This window comes from Tiliqua scincoides, chromosome 1, assembly GCF_035046505.1.
Source record: "Tiliqua scincoides isolate rTilSci1 chromosome 1, rTilSci1.hap2, whole genome shotgun sequence".
NCBI lineage: Eukaryota > Metazoa > Chordata > Lepidosauria > Squamata > Scincidae > Tiliqua > Tiliqua scincoides.
The window spans coordinates 80,957,184-80,973,498 of NC_089821.1; the positions used below are offsets into that span (position 1 = coordinate 80,957,184).

Sequence of the window (16,315 nt, forward strand, 5' to 3'; positions counted from 1 at the left end):
GTGTAAACACTTGTATTGGAGGCTTAATTGCCTCTGCTATGTGACTAATGTCTTATTCCTTGCTTTGCTCCCTGTCAGAATACCTACACGAATGCCGACAAGCTACTGGAAGCTGCTGAGCAGTTGGCTCAGACCGGGGAGTGTGACCCTGAAGAGATCTACAAAGCAGCAAGGCATCTGGAAGTGCGGATTCAGGACTTTGTCAGAAGAGTTGAACAGAGGAAACTTCTTTTGGACATGTCCGTCTCTTTCCACACTCATACCAAAGAGGTAAGATGTTTGCAGTGTGATGGGACTTCTGATAACATTGGGCCTGTGTTGCAAAGTCTGCAGCACGCAGAATGTTTTTATTACGCCCAAGGCACACTAGGCTGAATGTGGAATGCACATTGTTAAAATTCAGAAAACGTGAGCAAATTGGATGTTTTGCAAACTGCTAATGCCAAACCACCTTCTCATTTAATTTGACTGTTTTAACTCCTAGAAAGAGTGGAAGCAATATAGAATTACAGAATGTGTGTGTGTGTAAGTTAACAGTAATATCGTAATAAATTCACTAGCTTAGAATAATTAAATACTGATAAAGTGGAATGTATGTTTTGTCATGTTGAAGATCTTTTAAGAACAATATCAATCATAATGGCACCATCCAACATCACGTGTCATAAACATTCCTTAAGGGTTTTCTTTTAATGAAGTTACATTTTGCTATTTCTAGTATGTTTCTTGTGAAATATTTCAGCTAATCTTTGGAGCTAGTTTTAGTTTCCAGGCTATTTGAAATGGGTTTAAAATACGGGTCCCCATGTGGTTTTCAGTACTCACTCAGAACCAGACTAAATGCTGTTTCACGTGAAAAATGCACAAAGATAAGATGCTCTCACAGCAGACACACAGAGGACAGGGCGTTGAAATTGGAGGCCCCAGGGGTGCAATTAAAACATACTTCACATTTTTTTCCCTTCAGACTAAAGGCTATTTAGCAATGTGGGCTTTCAGAAGATAAGTTTTATTCTGTGGGGAAGAAGGATTAATCTGAATCATTGTTTTTTCATGCACTGTAGCATCTGTGTGCCATAGTACATTTGATCCATAAAGACACTTGCAGAAGCTGAAGGCTTTGCCAGTATTAGCTGAATTATATACTACAAACAAGTAGTTTAGAATAAGCTTTAGCAGAGTTGAGGGAGCCTGAACAAACAAACATTGTAGGTTGCAGATAAAGTGGTGTAAAGGAACTGGTCTGCAGAGCACGCGTGAATCTTTATTTTCAGCATCTCAGTGGTATGTTTAGTGATATGAAGGGCTTTTAGTCATGCGTGGAACTTGGTGGACAGTATACAGTAATAGGATTATTCAAGTAACTCTCCATTGGCTTTGGAGGGTCTGCCCGTATACTTCGATTAAGCTAGTCCATAAGCATATGCAATTGGTTTTTGAGGAATGTGTACATGCTCATAACTATTATTAGGAAATATGTGCACTTCTTCTCCAAAGACTATTCCAGCAGGATTTCTTGCTCTGGGTTAGGAACCCTAACCCTTGCTCTGTAGCAATCTTGCTTCTGATGTTTAGTTCAGACTGAAGATTCTAGGTAGGTGAAACATGACCACCTGGAGATTGCAAATGAACTGAACTAGGAAATTTCTTAAAATTTTACATAGCAAGATACATGTTAGTGAAAATTTCTTCCAGAGTTATGATTCAGCTTTTGGATCAAGCAAATGGCCCACAACGTGAACAGTATTAGAAAGGAGCAGGCTGGGTCTCCTTGGGGTGATAGGACATTTGTGCTCTTACCTGCGTAAAGCCCCAGCCTGCGCAAAGGGACTATTTGGATATCCACCAGCAAAATCGCTGGCACAAGTCTTAGCAACCCTATGTTCAGCTTTCAGGCCCAGAAGGGAGAATAGGATTCGGCAAGCACCAGTGCCACCAATCTCGCCCCCCTCCTGGGCCCAGTCCACCCTCACCTACCACATTATACCCCTCCACCATTCCTGTGCCACCCAGCAGGAGCTTACTTGCTTTGTCAGGCACTCCTTCCAGATCCAACACTGGTGGGATGGCTTCTGCCGGCACTGCTTACTGTCCAGATGTCACAATGTGCTTTACGGCATGTTTGTGACACCGTAGGCTAGCGTAGCAGTTGTGTGGCACACCCCAAGATTAGGATTGTGCTATGAGACATATAAAATTATTCATGGGATGGAAAGAGTGGATAGAGGGAAGTTATTTTTTTACAACTCCAGAACCAGGAACTTCCACTAAAAGTGAATGGCAGGAGAGTTAGAACAGACAAAAGGAAATATTTCTTTAGCCAGTGAGTAATCTATGGAACTCCTTGCCACAGGATATTGTGATGGCACCTGGCCTAGATGCCTTTAAAAGGAGATTGGACAGATTTGTGAGGAAGAGTCCATCACACATTACGAGCCGTGATGACTACAGGTATGCGGCTCATAGCAGCATTCCAGCCAATGATGCATATATGACAGTGGTCCCATAAGATTATAATGGAAGTTTGTACTGATTTGTAGCCAAGACCAAGAGGCTCCACCAAATTGTCTCAAGACACAGTGCTGTGCACTAAGAATGTTTGCCCAACAATAAAACCACCTAAGGAAGTGTTGCTCAGAACATATCCCTGTCGTTAAGCGACGTTTACCTGTGTATGCAACCTCCAGGTTTTAGAGGTATCCTATCTCTGAAAGCCAGATGCAAGAGAGTGGCAACAGGATACAGGTATCTTGTTATCTTGTGTGATCCCAGAGGCATTCTATTTTAGCCCTGGAAAGGTTATTTGGGATGAAGGGTTGTTTGCTATCTAGATGTAAAATATTGTTCCAGGGATTAGAAAACTGGCAGCACATCCTACTGTCGTTTAGAGGAACCCAATATGCTACTAGAATAAAATTTCTGCCATCTGTGAACTTCAGAAGAACAAGAGGGGGTAAAAACCCAGCCACCTACAAGAGACAGTTCCTGTATCATCTGAATTGAATAGACCATCACGCGTGCAAAATATGCAATTGAGCAATGGCCACCTGCATAGCAGTGGTATGCAATAGTATACTACAACATTGTGCCAGTAACCTGTGTGTTATTTTCATCAAGAGCCACTGTTAAGTTGGAACTTGAATAACCTGGCAAAAATTAGAGCAATGTTTTGTGAAGCTGATAAATTTTGTAGGACTCTCATATACTCTCAAAAAAAACAAGGTAGAAACCTTTTGTTTAATTCTTACAAAGTTTTCACAGAATGATTCAGAGTTGTCACAAATTATTTACTTGTGAGATTCTGGAGGAGTGATGAGGAAGTCATGCAAAGCACTTGAAGATGTCTGTCAGGGTTAAGTCCTGTGTCATGTTTAGCAGTTGTTGATGCACACCACAGAGAAAACATGTAGCTGTTGGAAAATTTACTTCCCTTGACTAAGGATTTGTGGAATGCTTCAAGGCAGAGAAAAGGGTGGGAACTTCATGGTTCCTTCCAGGCAGTCTAATAAATCACTTCCTTTTCAGTGTAGGGTGCCTGCCTTTTTTTTTTTTTTAGAGGTGCACATTCTGCTGCCAGCTTAGACCAGTTAAAAATCTGGGGTAACTGTTTTGGCACTGATTTGTAAAAGGAACAAAGAATTTGGCTTGTCCTTGACAGTTTCTGCTTATAATTGGCTCCAGATTCATGAAGACAGACAAATTAAAATATTGAAAATGGGAACATGTCTTTGCCAGTCATTCTGAAAAGGAGCAGAGCTACAGTTTATGAGCGACTGACCCTCCAGTAACACTGTTTTCACAATATTGGGTGGAATATATCCTTAGAACTTGGCATGCTCCTGGATGCGAATATAGCCACCTTAAGCACATTTGCCTTCAGGATTGATTAGACATAACTGTATCAGTCTGGTCCATGTGGAATTTAGAAACATCGTCAGATTTTAGGCACAACAAACTCTTTAGTATAGGCAAGGACACTACTTGCATATATTTTTTGGTGCCTGTACAAATAATCTTTGTCCAGATCCAGCTTTAAGGACTAATGGTATCTGGTTGTTATGTTTCTTGCAGGAATGCCTAGTCAGCATTGAGGGAAAGGGTGGACTTTCATCTCAACCATAACCTGGGTCTGAATCACTGTTTATGGCTAGTTCGGGTCTATTTCTGGAGTAGGGCAGAACCAGCTGCTCTCTAGCTGATCTCAGACTCATTCTGAAAATATGTGGAAGGTCTGTGTAGCACAACCTGAGACATCACCAGGGTGTCCTACATCCATCTTCTATGCCTGATATTCTCTGGTCCACCAAGGGAGTGGCAGAGTGTCCCATTGCATGTCCCTGTGCCATGCTAGGATCTGTTTGTGTGTGTTTTTAAGGACTCTGGTATGCCAGAGGGATAGTTTTCTCAGGCTCTAAGAACTAGCACCACTGTGCGGAGCCCTCCCATCTTCCCAATGGTTGGTAATGATGTCATCATGTCATCTCTAACTTCTGCCTCAACTGAACTCCAAGCTGAGCGAATATCGGTTGAGAGGTGCACAGCCACACTTCTTAGGGAGAAGACTGGTATTAGCATGTTTAAAGCCTTGGCTCAGACGAGTTGCAGCCTAACATCACCCCCAGGACACTGTAGGCCTTGTGTTGGCTGTTATTAGGCATCCAGGACAAGGTACTATTAGAGGCCTTTGGTTTGCCAGAGTTCTCAGAACAGAAATGGAAATTGCATTGGGTCGTGTTCAAGTGTGTCCCAAGGTGTACTAAGAGGGTAGCTATATCACTAACTCTTTAACATGCTGAAGAACTTGGCTTGAAATCTTAGTATAGATAAAGTGATATCTAGAGTTACCTAAGGGGAGCAAATTAGGCCTCACTTTTCTACAAGGCGTCTGCAAGACAAGCAGGTAACAATATTGGATGCTACACTGAAAGCCATTGAGTGGGAAGCCTAGCTGCTTTAGTCCTTGTTGGGCATTCATTTCAACATTTTGGCAAAATGGAATGGATCCATTCCTCCTTCACTTAAATATTTTTACAGACTGCAACACCCCAGAAAACCACAGCTCAGCTCTGTGGATCTGGGCACTTAAGACTGTCTGCTGCTGTTTATCTACTAGCCATTGCTACATGTTCCAATGCCATGCTATTGACCTCCCAGTATATATTCACTTGCCTCTAGTTACCTCTAGTCACTGCTTTCACCTACAGCTCAGATACAGTACGACAGTGGTTCCCTAACTTTTTAGCACCAGTATCATTTTAAAATGATACTCTATCGGAACCCACCTAGGTTTATCAGACTTTTTAAAAGATTTAGAAAATTTTTTTTATTTATTTATAAGTAATAATGACCAGAAAAATAACCCTCAAACTTTTTCTCTCTATATTTGCACTTGCTTGCAAACTGCAGGAGCTCAGCTCCTTGCAGGGCAGTTAGCAGCTATCCTGCAAACCAGAGGAACTGAGCTCTTTGCCAGGTAATTAGCAGCTACAATATCTGATATTTCAATAGCTGGGGCATGAGGCAATTAGTTATCTGATCTTTCCATCACCTTTAGGTCACCCACCAAAAATCAGGTCCCGACCCACAGTTTGGCAACCACTGCAGTAAGAGCTATTGAGCTGAACTGTCCCCTTAGTGGTTTGGGGTCCAATCCGATCCAGATTTCCAGCACTAATGCAGCCATGTCAATGGGGCATATGCTGCATCCTGGGGTGGGATAGCAGTTGTGGAGGGCTCCTCAAGAAAAGGGAACATTTGTTCCCTTACCTCAGGACTGCATTGCATCTGCATTGGTGCTAGAAGGTTGGATAAGACTGGATCCTTAGTCACACTGCTTAATAAGGAAGTGGATGAACCTCAGTGTGTGATACTGCATTATCCTGGACTTCCTTTCACCAGTGGTAGTAGACAGTCCATCCTTGCTGACAAAACCCAGATGCTAACTGCCTGTTACCTTCTCAAGAGTGACTTTCAGGTGATCTGCAGTGGGCAATGTGATAGTGAATATAATATGAAAAATTGGCTCAGGTTGAAAGCCATCTTTATGTTTCAACAATACAACTTGTGCAGAGCTCATCCTCTTTCTTTTGATGTACTTCCAAGCACAACACTAGCAGTTTTGCATTGTGGTCTGGATTAGCGATTACACTGCACCTGAATGGTATGAAATTGAAAGATAATCTGAGATCAGATTTCAGTGGCAAATGGTTGATCTTATCAATACTCACCAATTTTTTGTATTAGGATTTTCCTGTGATCAGTGAAGACTCAAGGACTTAAAACCTTCTGAGTCCAAGAAGAAGTACATTCTCATAGTTTTAGAATGCAAGTCCTTGTTGTCAAAGATCACTCTGTAGGAATAACCGAAGGTAATGTGACTGTCAGGGGGCGACCTTCCCCGGTGACCCTGACTTACCTTCACAGGGAAACAACCCCCAGGTTTGGACACCAGTGAACCCCCTGAGTGGCGAGAGCCCTCATTAGCCCCCTCCCCATGCTCGCCAGGCCTCGCCAACTACAGAGCAGGCAGTGGACACCCCTTGGCCCTGGCGGCCACTGGTACGAGAAGAGAGGCAGAGACCCACCAGGGCGGGCAGGCGAATGGTTGCCCACCCCTCCTGACCTGACGGGAGAACTCACGGCCCTCGAGATGCCCAGTCATCCTCTGGCGAGTGGCGCTCCACCCTACCGCCAAAATGGCATGGCCATCCCTGCCCAATTATGTCAGCGGCAGGCGGTGCCTGCCACATGCCCAACCCGCTGATGGGAGCTCCTATATGCCTTGGGGAGGGGGAAGGTCACAGCCCAAGAGCCCCAGGAACACAGCAAGGCGCAGCCAGGGGAAAGACAAGCTGGGAGCCTCTCCCCATGGCCTCCTCAAACCCTCTCTATGCAGGCCTAGGCCAAGGCTGCAGACCAGCCCCTTTTACCCTGCCCAAGCAGGAAGGGGTGGAGCTGGGTAGAGCCTGGAGCTCTTTAAAGGTTGGGCTGGCCAGTGATGAGGGCAGACTGTAGGGAGCAGGCTGTGGTGAGGTAGGCGGCTGTAGCTCCAGTTTACCTACCCATGACCCAGGAAACCTGCCCTGAGCCAGGATCAGGGTGTAGTTAACACCCCCCCCCCGGGTACTCTGAAGCCAATCCAACCTGCTAATGTCAACTACCCGACATGGACGGGGAAAGCCCATTGTGGGGCTAACCCCTTTTCTGTTTCAGAGGGAAGCCTTAGGGGTCGCTACTCTGCTCCTCCCTCTGACCCCAGCCCAAGGATCCCACAGTGAAATACAGTGTTCAGATGTTATCCTAAGCAAGACTGTGTGGGTAGGTTGCAAATGAGTTCAGTTTGCCTCATCTGCATAAATACTATAAATTTGTATCACTGGGAAATTAGTAGCCAAAAGCAAGCCTTTCTTTTCTTTCTTTATGAATTGATTTTGTTTCCTTTTCCTTTTATTTTCTTTCTCTACCTTTCAGCTCTACTAGGGCTTACTGAACGTACTTTTTATTGTATGGTAACAACTGGTTATCTGTATCTCTCTAGGTTTTCATCACAGGCTTGTACATTAAGGTCTCCCATGTTCACATTTTCATACCACCAGTGGAGACAAATACCTGTAGTTGTGGTAGTTCTTTCTTTCGCTTTGATTCTGAATACATTTGCAGAGGAGTAAACCCATAAGGTGATATATAATTCTACCTGACTCATGCTATAGGACCAATCTTCTCTGCAGGACTACCAATGGTGCTTGGTCATGTATGTGATGATGCTTACCCTTTTCCACTGTTGGCTCGGTCCGATATTTTTGTTCAGTATGCCATGGCAGGTGATCCACTATCCTATGATAAGCATGATGAACCCCACTATGACTTCCTAACCTTGGAGCTGGAGAGGTAGGTGGACATCATTCCAGCAGCTCTCTGGGGATCCCCATCCCTTATATATCTCTAAGGATGGAAAGAGGGCTGGGGGTCGTTTGGCCATTGTATTGCCAAGTTGTGGCAAGATATTGGCCAGATATTTTGATTGTACAGGATTAAACTTGCAAGCCTGCCCTCCAACTATTCTGATTTAGAATAAGAGAGCCCAAATACAGTGAAGTAAAATTTTCTATAACATTGCTTGGACAAACACATGCACTAACAACCCAATCCTAACTCCCACATGGCGATGAACAGCACCAACATGGCACCTACTATATCTTGCAGTAGGTTTTCAGCCTCTTTGAGGTAAGGGAACATTGGTTTCCTTGCCCTGGGGTAAGCCCATGCTGCATCACCAGGTCTACTCAGACCTGTGCCAGCTCAATTGCTGGTGCAAGTCCATGTGGACCCAGTTGGGGCATTGAAACCAGGAAGGGGAATAGGATTCAGTGGACAACACTTCTGCCAAAAACACCTCCTTCCTGGTCCCAATCTGCCCTTCTCCTTGCCTGCCTTCCACCCTCCCCCCTTATATGCATGAAGCCAGCTGCTTCCTGCTTTTCTGACGAGTGGAAAGTGTCTTATGCCACTAGAACACTTGTTCTCGCTTGGGCCATTAATCTCTCATTAATCTCTAATGTCAGGGCTGAACCATAGGGAGCAGTTGGTATGAAAGCAGGAGCCAGAGAAGCCAGGTCAGGAGCCAGAGAGCCAGAAGATAACTACAGGTGTGCACCCCTTAGTGACCTACCGACTAACACCAGGATCTTATATGTGATGACCATGTCACATGGTCATTGGGGGTGCACGTCCGCACGCTGCCTCTACAAGGGTCAGACTGAGGGAAATTCTGCCTCTCGCACAATTTCCTGCTTCCTCTGTGAAACCAGAAGTCATGCTAGAGGTGGGATTTCCCTCAGTCTGAGCCTTGCAGAGACAGCGCTCGGACATGTGCTGCCTTTGGGAGACTCAGATAGGCCTCCAGAGGCAAGGGGAGCTGAGCATTCCCTTCCCTATGGAGGGTTCAGATAGCGTGAAGCGCCACTTGATGATGGGGATCGCGGTCCCAATCCCCATCGTTAACTGGTACACGACTGTATTGTCTTGGTAAGGTTCTAGTTAAATGGGGAGCTTTTATAGTCCTTTTTCTTTGGGAGGATCCAGGATAGCTGACCTGGATTGATAGATACAGCCAGAATCTCTGAACCATTTTTGATCCCCAAGAATGTTCCTTCCTATGACCTGGTAGCTCACCGCACAGGGCAGCTGTGATAAGTCCTTGATGTCCCAAAAGAAGGAAACACTACAGAGACCTTAGATGCAAAGAGAAAAGTTCCTTCTTGACCACACCGAGTATTAACAGATTGTAAATCATATACTGTAGTATCGTGGCCCCTTCTTCAGAGAACAGTCTTCATATATACATTTGCTGCTACTACCCATCTGTGCCCTCCAAGGACTTCATTTAATTATGGAGGTTAATGGACAAACTGTTAACCTCCTGATTAAATGAAGTCCTTGGAGGACACAGGTGGGTAGTAACAGCAAATGTATATGAAGAATGTTCTCTGAAGAAGGAAAAAGGGGCCACAATGAAGGACACCATTGATTTATCAATATAAGAACATTTCCACTCTTTGATGTGCTTCTTTAACTCCCTCTGAGATTTAAGTGCTATTTCTATCTAAAACTCAATTCCTCTGTTAATCCAAAGATGATAGTTTGAAAGTCACAGAATCTCAATGCAACATGGCTGTTTCTCCCTTTACGTGGTGACTTAGATTAGAAATGGTTAATGGCCAATGTGAGCACACATGCTGTGCTCCTTTGTCATCATGAGAACTCCTTGGCTGGTGAGCAGCTTCCAGTGAAAGGGTTGCACTTCCCCCTTGGAGCACACTTGATTGTGAAGACCTGTGTGTTTTCGGAAGGCTTTTTAAGCTGAGAAGCTAGGACTAGTACACTTTTTCACATGGGGGTGGGGGTAGAAGGTAGGGAGTGAGCAACTTCTTGGAAATTCTGACCTAAACAACTTAGACAAAACATTTAACTAACATGACTTCTTAGAAGTAGTGGCATGTGTCAGTATGGAATATATTTGGGTCACTGTCATAAAGTCAGAGAAAAAACTGCTTTATTATTTAGCTGTCTGAACACCCTAGGGCCGCATAAGAGGGTATAACGTCAGTCAGTCAGTCACTGGGGTTTTATAGTAGATTGTCAGAGGTATGTTGCCTATTGTAAAATCACTTTGGCAAAAGAGTTGCTGACGTGGCCACAAATATATCATATGCTTGATGTGTTTATTTCTTAAGACAGCAATTTCCAAATGGAAATTGCATTGCTAGGTTGCCAATAATGGGATTGGAGAAAAATACATCACAAAGGATTGAGGGGCAAATTGCACTACATGTAAATATGTGTAACGAAGCCCTGACAGTTTTTGTTAAGAAGCAGCAGCAGGAGGAGCAGCAACAGTTGTTTTGAGCAGAGGAGCCCCAAAGGAGTAGGAACTGCTTAACATTTTCCCTGTAGGCCATTTTTCCACTCAAAACTGCACACCCAAGCTGATGTTCCTCATTTAGAGTTTCAGATCACTGTTTACCCTCATTTGTATTTGGGTCTCCAGCAAGGGGAAAACAGTTTTGGAGAAACATTGCTGGTGCGGAAGGAGTTACAGTCCAATTCTGAGCTGTCCGGTGCGCTGCGCTGCTGTGGTGCCAAAATGGCTGCCATGGTATCCAGCGCACAACCAGGCAGCAGCTGCTGGCTCCTTTGTGTCCCCTTCTTCCAGGTAAAAGAAGCAGTCCCATGTCAGACTGCGGAGTCCCACATGGGACTCAGGATTGACTCCTCCCTGTCTCCCCTCACTCCCCACTCACCACTCCACCACCAGGCAGTCCGGCAACCACTGGATGGTGGAACGCAGGCTCAATGCGGGAACTGACCCAGCATGGGCTTGCGCTGGGTTAGCTCCAGTGCTCGGCCCGCAGTAAACACTTGCAGACATGCCTTACAGCATGTTTGCAACAGTGCAAAAGGATGATAGTATCATAGGAAGGGTGATGAAGTATGTCACAATCAGTTGAGGATTGTTAATGAAGTGGATTCTTCTGAGTCAAGTAGAAAGAGTTACCACCCAATCCTAACCAACTTTCCAGCACCAATGCTGTCATAATGCAACCCCAAGGTAAGGGGAAAAAACTTCCATGACTGTTTCCCCACTGCAGAATGCAGCACAAGCCCCATTGCTAGTTAGGATTGGGCAGTTAATTTGTTTTTGCAGCACTGCGCAAGCTAAACTTTAGTACAAGTGCAGCAAAAACAGACACACCACCAACTGAAGACTGGCAAAAAGGATATTTTTTAAAACTTTATTTTTGCTTTTTGCAGAGAAAATTTTTTTGTAAAGAACAGAGCACAAAATACACATATGTAAGGGCTATTGACTAAAGAAAAGTGCACAACTAAAAAATAAAGTGAATGTAAAACTCCTTAGTGAAAAGTCCTTAGTAAAAGGGATTTAAAGTCTTTTTTCATTAAGCTTAAATACTCAGCAAGCTTCATGATAAACTCACAGTTTATTTAGGAACTGGAATATTTTAATCTTATATTGGAACAGGTGGTACCATATAACCAATACATTCCCATTGATATTTAAAGATTTTGATTATCTTCTGTCATAATAACATTTTAGTACAGTATATGTTTTTTTCTTTCTTTTCTGTGTCAAAAATGACAGTCCGTGCCATATTTATTCATGCTCTATGCATAGTGCAATGTGATCTTTCCAATTTTATTTCATAAACCAACATCTAAGATAGGTTGTAATTTCACAGTCCGTAGGGCATCTGACATACTGTGCTTGTGGCATTCTGATTAATACTCTTTGAGCTGGTTTTAGAGGATTAAAGGGTTAAAACTGTATCTCATCTTCTCTCTTCCCCCCCTACTTCTCCCTCCCCCTTCCCCCCATGTTTTTTCATTTGTGTTTCCTTTCTTTCACAGCTGTGGACATGGATGGAAGATCTGCAGAAGGAGCTCTTGGAAGATGTCTGTGCAGATTCAGTGGACGCTGTTCAAGAGCTCATTAAGCAGTTTCAGCAGCAGCAAACAGCTACCCTAGACGCAACCCTCAATGTCATCAAAGAAGGCGAAGACCTAATCCAGCAGCTCAGGTAAGTTTGCCCAATAGCTCCAGAGACACAGTTCAACAGAAAGGCATAACTTAGAACTTAATGGAAGAATTCATTAACTGCCCTGTTTTATTTACTATGAGTCAGAATACTTAATTTTATTGAAACGGCAAGGAATGATTTGTTGAGACTGATAAAAATAGGCTTAAATCACTTTGAGCTACTGTATGTAGTGAATGAGAAGAACTGGAGATAAACAAAAATGAGTATGATTAAATGGTTACTATGTAAATATTTTTGAGGTAGATACAGTAGTTACAGGATATTGTTAAACTGCTGTAAACAGAGGCCTGCTGATTTATATGCTTACTGCTGTTAGGCAGTGCCTGGGCACCACTAAATAATACATGTATTTTCATAAAATACTAAATAGAATACTTTGCCACCTGCAGGGGCTTTCTGTTTAAATGAAATGTGGATGCATGTGGAATATTCATACCTTGAAAAAAATTCCTGGCAACTACATTTTCATTAGGAATCAGAAGCGACAGTTTTATTAATCTATTCAAAATGCACTAATGAAGGATTTGAAAGGATAGATCTCTTTCTTATGGACAGCAGCAATGTGACTGAGAAGATATTGCAAACCAAGTCTAAGATTTTCTTTTATCTGCTGTGGCTTAACACAGCTGACTTGAACTCACTTAAAGCCAGAATTTGGTTTGAAAGTTGTTTATTTCCTCAAATTATTTGTGATCAGAGTTGTTTAACTTAGTTGGTAGTAGGGCCTGTTAAGTTGAGGATATTCACCACAGCCGAGAATTTAAAAAAAACACCTCTCTACATAGGTAAGAACAGATTCCTCTGTCATGCTGCTATCCCATTTCTTCTTGGTCTTGCATCACTGTCTCTCAAACTTGACATGACAGCAGGACATGGTGATGGATGCAGGGCAAAAGGAGCCCTTTCCCTTAGTCTTGTGGTTTCATTCCCCTCCTCCACACACATATACACTGTCACTTGTTTTAAAAAAAATTGAGAAATTGATTTACAGAGCTCCTGACGTCATTCATTTCTTAGTTGCACTCTAAGAAATGAGATCCAGGCAAACTGCCAGTAAAATAAAGGAACTAACATTTTCAGGCGTTCCTATTGAATTCGAATCTGTTGGACCAAGTATATGGCCGCAGTCTAAGCCGTACACAGTTGAAAAGGACTGTTGCATTGGTCTGTTCATATTTCACCTGTATTCATGAGTTTCATTAGTTCCCAGAGTGATTTTGGGCATGGTACAAGGTGTTGACTTTTGCCTTTAAGATTCGAAGGTCTTGGGGCTTGTGTACTGAGCTGGCATGAGAGTTGGTCAAACTGGAAGGTGGTATGTAAATGTTTTAATAAAACAAAGCAGAAGTGACTATAAGGACTGCCTTCTCCGACATGAACATGCCTGAAGTTAAAATCTGCTTTGAACGCCCTCCTCTGGGTGCCTCTGCCATCAGAGATTAGGTGGATGGCAACCTTTGCAGTGGTGCCATCCCAATTATGGATTATCTTCATCTTGTAGGAGTTAGGAGGCACGAGTATTTTTCTTGTTAAGAGGCTTTTGGTCCTCATGAGTTTTAATGCTGATCAGTTGATGCTGCTTTTATTGGTTCGTCTTGGATTTTATTTGTTTTTTATTTTATACTGGTTGTTATTGTTGCTGCTGTAGTGGTTTTAGCAGCCCAATCCAATGCATGATTTGGGCTGCTGTGTGGAAGCATTTGCAACTGCAGAACAGCTTCCTTTCCTTGCTGCTTTGTCATGTAGAACTCCTGCTTCTTTTCCTTGTTATGGGACTTCCTGTTCTATTTACAGAGAAAGTGTAGTCTCTAAATAAAGCAGAAGCATTGCAGCAAGACAAAGAAGGAAGTCCTATGCAAAAAAGGAGCAAGTTAGGGAAGGAAGTGGTCTTCTGCCCAGTAATTTTGTTTTTTGAAGGGTGGGTACACACACTGCAGTGGCTCTGTCACTTCAGGGCAATAGTGGGCAATGGACCCAGTTGGACTGCCCCAATAAAGATTAAGAGATTGTGCAAAAACCTTCATGGAAAAAAGAGAGTTTTGAGGAAGCATTTGAAGAACACAAGAGACCTCACGCAGGTGATCTAGAGGGAGTTCAAAGCATGAGGTAAGAGTGGAGTCCTTTGAGAAGACCCTCAAAACAGCTGAGCGTGGTATAGCTAGAGGAATAAATATTGCAGACAAGAATGTAATGGATTTGCGAACAGACATATAAGTAAGGGCAAGGGAGTGGGAGGCTTTGAAGATAAGGATGAAGAGCTTCTGCTAGATCCAGGAGCAGACAGGAAATAGTGTAAGCTATCACATTGTTGGCTGCACCTTTGTGATTCCTGGATCTTGTTTTTAAAATGATCAAAGATTAAAATTATCCTGTGACTAATTTGTAGTTTTGGAAAATTGAAAGGAGTCTTCCTTTTACCTCTCTGACTATCCTGACTGTGTGAAAAAGAGGGTTAATGAAAAGGAGTTAAATTGACCTAGGGAGTAACAAATACTGTAGATTTCAGACTGTCTCATATGCTTTTGTCCCTTACTTTAGTCTCAGTGCTCAATGTTGAGCTATCAGGTTTCCACTTGAAATCATAGAATTCTAGGATCATAGATTTGGAAGGGACCTAAAAAGTCAGCTAGTCCAACCCCCTGCCTCTAGCAGGAATCCGTTCTACTGCCGAACCGCCCTATCCATCAGGAATTTTTGCCTGATATCCAATCAGAATCTCTTCTCTTACAGTTTGTACATGTTGGATATAGTTCTACTTCCAGAGCTTTTCATTTACTTTTCATTTACTTTACTTTTTTTCTTTACAGAACTTTACTTTCCATTTGGTGGGGCCGCTATGAGATACAGGAAGCTGGACTAGATGGGCCTATGGCCTGATCCAGTGGGGCTGTTTTATGTTCTTATGTTCAGAGGCAGTTGAGAATAAATTTGTCCCTTCTTCCGTATGACAGCTCTTCAGGTATTTGAAAAGCGCTATCATATCCTCTCGCAGCTGTCTCTTTTCCAGGCTGAACATACCAAGTGTACCTTTCCTCGTAGGGCTTGTTCTCTAGCCCTCTGATCATCCTTGTCTGTCTCCTCTGAACCAACTCCAGTTCAGCTGCATCTCTCTAAGGTGCCCAGAATTGGACACAGTACTCCAGGTGAGGTTTAACCAATGCAGAGTAAAGTGGAACCACATCTTCTTACAACTTGGAAGCTACAGTTCTACTAATGCAGGCTAAAATTGCATTTGCCTTCTTTGCAGCTGCATCACACTGCTGATTCATGTTCATCTTGTGATCCACTGCAGCTCGAAGATTCCTCTCACATATTGTGCCGCCAAGCCAGATCTCCCATTTTATACCTGTGGCTTTGGTTATTTTTGCCTAAGTGCAGAACCTTGCATTTATCCTTGTTGAACTTCTTCGTATTCATTTCAGCCCAGAATTCCATTTTGTCTAGGTCTTCCTGAAGGCTTCTACTATCTTCTATTGTGTTTGCTACTCCTCCCAGCTTGATGTCGTCTGCACATTTGATGAGGCTCCCTTGTATCCCTTCATCAAGTCATTGATGAAGATATTAAAGAGAACTGGACCCAAAACAGAGCCCTGAGGCGCTCCACTCAAAACCGTCTTCCAGGTTGATGTGAAGCCACTGATGAAAACCTTTCTGTATGGCCGTCTAACCAGTTGCAAATCCACCTAACAATTGTATCATCTAGCCCATATTTTACCAATTTGCTGTCATGTGGAACCTTATTCAATGCTTTACTGAAGTCAAGATAAATTACATTCACAGCATTCTCACCATCCAGTAAGCTAGCAACCCAATCGAAAAGGGAGATGAAATTTGTCTGGCAAGATTTATTTTGGGCAAGTGAATGCTTCTATTGATCACTGTCTAGATGTGTGCAGACTGTGAGTTTTATAATTTGTTCTAACATCTTCCCCAGTATTGAAGTCAGACTGACAGGTCTGTAATTACCCAGGTCTTCTTTTGTCTCCTTTTGGGACTACATTAACCTGCTTCCAGACTAACAGAACTTCCCCTCCGTCCTCCAGGATTTCTCCAAGATAATTAACAGAGGTTCTGCAAGTACATCTGCAAGTTCCTTTAGACACAAGTCTAAAGTACATCTGCAAGTTCCTTTAGACACAATCGTCACAAGTACAAATACGTCACAAGTACAACTGCAAGTTCCTTTAGACACAATCCTA

General features: G+C 43.1%; 1 protein-coding gene across 1 annotated transcript in view; it reads left to right on the forward strand.

The window, feature by feature from the left end:
* The window catches only part of LOC136645156 (kalirin), a 250,046-nt gene that overhangs the window by 156,075 nt on the left and 77,656 nt on the right, over positions 1-16,315 (forward strand). The window contains exons 11-12 of the mRNA XM_066621402.1: positions 79-270; positions 11,926-12,095. Coding sequence (XP_066477499.1) covers positions 79-270; positions 11,926-12,095 — 362 coding nt within the window. The remainder of the gene's footprint in view (positions 1-78; positions 271-11,925; positions 12,096-16,315) is intronic.